This window comes from Orycteropus afer, unplaced genomic scaffold, assembly GCF_000298275.1.
Source record: "Orycteropus afer afer isolate SDZICR_OR568_19922 unplaced genomic scaffold, OryAfe1.0 scaffold00054, whole genome shotgun sequence".
Lineage (NCBI taxonomy): Eukaryota > Metazoa > Chordata > Mammalia > Tubulidentata > Orycteropodidae > Orycteropus > Orycteropus afer.
Window position 1 is genome coordinate 2,882,027 of NW_006921641.1, and position 6,186 is coordinate 2,888,212.

Here is a 6,186-nt window from a genome sequence, read left to right on the forward strand (position 1 = left end):
ACTCTACAACTTGTCTGGTCTTTGGTCACTGGTGTTCAATGCATCAAATCTATGCTTCAGATGGCATCTAAATCCAGGTAGGATATACTCAAGGTCATATTTTGGTCCATGGACTTGTTTTAATTTTCTTCAGTTACAACTTAAAACTTGTACATGAGCAATTGATTGCCTGTTCCACAGCTGACCCCTAGTCTTGTTCTAACTGATAGAAGCTTCTCCATTATCCCTTTCCACAGATGTAGCATATTTGATTCTTGTGTATTCCATCTGTGTATTGCATCCACATATGCAGTCGCCATTTATGTTGTTGAAAAAAGGTATTTGAAATGAATAAGCCATTGGTCTTATAAAATTGTATCATGCAATCCCTGGTGTCATTTCTATCACCACGGCCTTATTTCCCAACTATTGATCCTTCTTTAAGAAGTTCTGGTGGGATAGTGGGAGCTCTGGTGGCATAGTGCCTAAGGCATTTGACTGCTAACTAGAAGGCTGGCAGTTCAAACCTACCAGGCACTCCTCAGAAGGAAGACTGGGCAATCTACTTCCATAGAGCTACTGCCTCAGAAACCCAAGAAGGGGTCGCTATGAGTCAGAATTGACTCAAGAGTAGTGAGTTCGGGTTTTTTGATTTGGTGGTGTTGTGATGAAGGCATCTGGCTGCTGACCAAAGGTCAATGGTTTGAACCCACCAGCTGGTCCATGGAAGAAAGATGAGGCGGTTTGCTTCAGTAAAGATTTACATCCTTGTAAACCCACTGTGGTCACTATGAGTTGGAATCAACTCAATGGCAGTGAGTTTGGTTTTTGGATCCTTCTTTGTTTCCAACTTCTGCATTGCCAGTAATTATCAATACATCTTGATTACATGTTTGGTCAATTTTAGACTGCATAAGTTTGTAAAAAGCTTCAATTTCCTCATCTTACCTTTAGTAGTTGGCGCATTAATTTGAATAGTAGTAGTAGTAACTGGTCTTCCTTGTAGGCGGATGGATATTATCCTAACACTGACAGCACTGAACTTAAATCTTGAAATGTTCTTTTTGATGATGAATGTGACACCATTCCTCAATTTATTTTTTGCAGCATAGTAGACCATATGATTTTCTGATTCAAAGTGGCCAGTACTAGTGTATTTTAGCTCACTAACACCTAGGATATTGATCTTCATGTGTTCCATTTCAATTTTTACAACTTCTAGTTTTCCTAGATTCATACTGCCTACTTTCCATGTTCCAATTATTAATGCATATTTATAGCTTTTTCTTCCCATTTTGAGTTAAGCCACATCAGGAAATTATGCTTTACTCCATCCACATCCTTAAGGTTGCCTCTACTTTAAGAAGGCAGCTCTTCCCCAGCCACAATGAGTGCCTTCCAACCTGAGGGGCTTATCTTCTGGCACTGTATCAGACAGTTTTTCTCTGCTATTCATAAGGTTTTGAGTGGCCAGTTTTTTTCAGAAGTAGACCTGGTCACGTTCTTCTTCCTATTCTTAGCCTGGAAGTTCTGCTGAAAACTGTCCACCGTAGGTGACCCCACTGGTATATAGTATGTATGTGTGTATATAGATAGATAGATAGATAGATAGATATAGATATATAGGCATAGTTTTCAGCCTCACAGTAACATGCAAGCCACCAGAGTATGGCAAACTGCAGATGAGTGATGGAAAGATCCATTAGTTAATGTAATATGGCTGTTTTCACAGATACTGTTACTGTTCGTACTCTACTACAGTACTCACACATATATTCAGTTATGTTAAATATTCACATACATAATTATTAAATATAACAGGTCTCTTTCTAAGGAGGACACCATTTAATAGCTCTCTTTTATGAGATCATTCCAAAATAAAAGTGTGTGTTGGGTAAAGTGTTAGTTTCTTAGTGCTGCTGTAAAAGAGCTATCACAAATGGGTGGTTTAAAGAACAAAAATTTATTTTCTCACAGTTTAAGAGGCTAAAAGTCTGAATTCAGGACATTGGCTCTAGTGGAAGCTTTCTCCTTGTGAGCTCTGAAGGAAGATCCTCCTCTTCCAGCATTCCTCAGTTCCTTGGTGATCTTCACATGGTATAGCATTTCTCTTCCCCGATTTGTGTTCTAGTCTGTGTCTATGGTGCTCCTTGTAACCCAGAAGTGATTAGGTTTAGGATATGCTACACACCAATATGGCCTCATTAACATAACAAATGAAATTCTATTTCCAAATGGGATTATATTGACAGGTATATAATAGTAACAGGGATTAGGATCCCAACACATATTTTGGGGGGATGGGGCAGGCAGCATCCTGTAGACTTTTGTCCAGCACAGTATTCAAGAACAAGACAGGAAGTGGATTTTTTTTTGACTTGTTTATAACTGCCTACAATCACCTATGCCTTTCCACCTTGAAGCCAAAGGAAAGCAAATTGAGAAGTAAAAACTTATAACAAGGCAGAAACCCTTCTCCAGACTTCCATTTGATCCTTGAAATCTTCTCCTCTTTCAATATTTTCTTCTATCCATTTTTCCACTGGTGTTCACAGCTTGGTACTTTTAAAGAGTTAATCTCAAAACTTCGCTTCACCTACAACCATCCATCCATCCATCCATCCATCTACCCATCCATCCACCCACCTATCTTCAATGGCTTCCATAAAAGATTCAAGTGGACACTTAATGTTAACTCACACTACTACTTCATTTTACTGGTCTTTCTCACAGTTTCTCTGCTATGAGAGAAACTGCTCTGGGGTATATGGCTACATTCTTTTAGGTTTGCATGATAATAAAAAAGAGAAGCAGGTGTTTAAGCAAAGAAAGCCTTTAGTACTAGTAAGGGTAAATTCACTGATGAAAGTTTTTCTTAAAGATTTAATTTTAATGTTCAAAATACTATGTATTTGTGGATTATGTATTCTTAAAGTTTCAAAGGCAGCTGAAATATACAAAAAAGCTAGGGAAATAAATGATTCACATTTTATAAGTAAGAATATTGAAATAAAACAAAGGTCAAGTGAAATATGCATGGGACCCAATATTTAGCAACCCAAGCCAGGACTTAGAATTCCTCACTATGACTTTTGTACTCAAATTATGAGGCTCAGCTGCTGCCTTCAATGTTTGTTTCCACAGACATTACTAAGAAAGCATTTCAGTTTGGCATTTTTGTAATATGGCATCATTTATAACTGTCTTCACCCAAAATAACCTTAATAAACAACCATCTTTAGGACTGGTAGTAGACACAATAAGGAGGATCAGCATGGTTACTAGTGGCTAATGGTTGAGCGAAAATTGGGAGTATGTCATTTCTTTCTTGCATTTCCCAGATTTAGAAGTTAAACCACACCCACATTTTCAGTTTAGCCAAGCCCGCATCCTTCTGACATAGCACAAAATCTTAAGAAGTATCAAGGTTTCCATCATCAAATCTACTCTTTTATCACTTTTGGACAACAAAGCAATAGATCTAATGATTCCACAAAGTTGTCATATGTGACTTTCTTTCCTGTTTAGACTAAATTTTTCCAAAGGATGAGCCAATTCATGTTAGGCTGAGAGAGAATAAGTCCCAAGCTAAAAAACAAACTATAATTTATTTGCTCTCTGTGCAGAAATAATACAAGAATAATAAAAATACTGAACTCAACCATAACTAGACTGAAAGGAACAGGGAAGCTCTTATTTACTTCAGAAAGCTTAGAACATCTCAAAAGCAAGAATGTTAGCCATAAAACAGAACTTTATTTAAAACAATGAAATCTCATGTTTCAGATATACAGGTATGAGAAATTCCGGAAGGTAAATGCAGCTTCTCCAGGAACTGCTTCTAACACGGTCAATACTGGTTTCGAAACTGGTTGCTTAGGTCTTGGAGCTCTACTACTAGGGTGTCCATAGCTGCTATCTCATCAGCTAACTCACTGGAAATTTCTCCACTTGCCATGTCCATAAAAAGTTGCTGCAACATAAAAAACAAACAAAAAAACTATCAAAACAATTTTTAAATCTCTTTAAAATAAACAATATAGAAAATAGAAAGCAATATGGTGATTCCTTAGAAAGCTGGAATTGGAGATACCATTTAACACAGCAATCCCATTACTAAGTATATATACTAGAGAGGTGAGAGCCAGGACAGGAACACATATACACACTCATGTTCATTGCAGCACAATTTACAATAGCAAAAAGATGGAAACAACCTACGTGTCCATAAGTGGAAGAATGGATGACCAAACTGTGGTACATACACATAATGGAATGCTATACAGCACTAAAAATAATGTAGAGTCTGCAAAACACCGCATAATATGGATGAACTTGGAGGATATTGTGCTGAATGACATAAGTCAATCACAGAAGGACAAATATAGTATTAGTTCGTTGTTGTGGAGGGTCAAGGAAAGGTTTATATATGGAGGGAAACTTTCTTTGTTGGATGACAGGGGTGGGAGGGGAGGGGAGGAAACACTGCAAAAAAAAAAAAAAAAAGAAATGCATTGACCCATGTCACTTTAATTATGTGTATTTCACTGTACATAAATTATATTTCAATAAAATGCATTAAAATAAACAATACAGAATTAAAATATCTTTTGCATAATAATATGACATTATAGTAGAAATAAAAGGAACTCTGGTTGCGTGGTGGTGAAGGTATTAGGCTGCTAACCAAAAGGTCCATGTTTCTAAACCTACCAACTGTTCTGCGTGAGAAAGATGAGGCAGTGTGCTTCCATAAAGATATATAGCATTGGAAATGCTATGGGGGGTCACTATGAGTGGAACTCAACTAGATGGCAGTGGGTATACTAGCAAAGGTAGCATTTGTTTTATTCCCCTTCTTGGAAATGTACAAGCTGAAACAAACAATAAATCGAAACAACATGCCTTTAAATTCAAATGAGTTCTGCTTTTCAAAGTTCACCTTGAAATTGGTTATTCATTTCTGTATCATAGGATGGTTTGAGGATAAGCAGACATTATACCATTTGTTTTGTATGCAATAAAAATAAATACATTTTACATTCAAGTTCATATATATCATATCTTTTCATGGTGCTTATTAGAAAACTTATTTTGGCTTAGGCTCAGAGATTACAAAGATTATAAAAATTTGGTAAAAGCAAGCAAAAACACAGTGATACACCAATCTAGCAAAATAAAATATGCCCTACTCCCATAAAATAAATCGTCTGAGACTTAAAATATTTTGAGATGCCTCTTGGGGAACTGCCTGCTGTGTCAATACAAGCATCTGTGCACACCCATGTTGTGTGTAAGCATATGCTTGTATGTTTTAATTAGAAATGGTACTACTCAGTTTACCATATATCTTTTTAAATTGGACTGGACTATATGATTTACTCTTACTATCAAAGATAACATGAAACAATGGTTCTGTAGCTATTCCAGAAAGGGAGTCCCTGGGATCTCTGTTGTTATTGTAAGGTGCTGTTGAATTAACTATGACTCTTAGTGACCCCATGTACAACAACCAAACAACACTTCTATTGTGCGCCATCCTCACAATCATGGCTATACTTGAGCCCACCGTTCCAGCCTCTGTGCCACTTCATCTTGTGGAGGGTCATCCCCCTTTTCGCTGACCCTCCACTTTACCAAGCATGATATCTTCTCCAGGGAATAGTCTCTTCTGATGATATGACCAAAGCAGGTGAGATGACCAATCTTGCCTCCAAGGACCATTCCAGCTGCACTTCCAACACAGATTTGTCCCAGAATCTCGGAGTGGTAGTATAATCACTGGAATAAGCTTAGCATTTCCCATAGTGATTTTTGGAGCAAAGGACACTGACTTGAATGAAGAACTTCAAGAATGTGCTTTGTCACATTAATTTGTTGTCATACCTTGAACAGCACCTCGTAAAAGAATGAAATAAAAACTGGTGTGATGTAATTAATACAGAAAACTCTCTTTAGAAAAGTAACTTGGGCCCACGTAGCATTTTTTAAATAAAAATTATAGTTCTTGCAAATCTGAATGAATCTACATCAGTTCCTACAAGATAAAGAGGAGCTAAAGCTTAGAAAACGTAATTTATAGAAAGTTCCAGAGTTGTTGTTGTTGTTCCGACTCATAGCGACCCCATGCACAGCAGAACGAAACACTGCCCGATCCCGCGCCAGCGCCACAATCCCTGCTATACTTGAGCCCATCATCGCAGCCAC

General features: G+C 37.4%; 1 protein-coding gene across 1 annotated transcript in view; it reads right to left on the minus strand.

Annotated features, from left to right (window-relative positions):
- Positions 1-3,829: 3,829 nt before the first annotated feature.
- TTC27 (tetratricopeptide repeat domain 27) overlaps positions 3,830-6,186 on the minus strand; it is a 393,959-nt gene continuing 391,602 nt past the window's right edge. The window contains exon 20 of the mRNA XM_007938793.2: positions 3,830-3,952. Within this exon, the coding sequence (XP_007936984.1) occupies positions 3,830-3,952 (123 nt within the window). The remainder of the gene's footprint in view (positions 3,953-6,186) is intronic.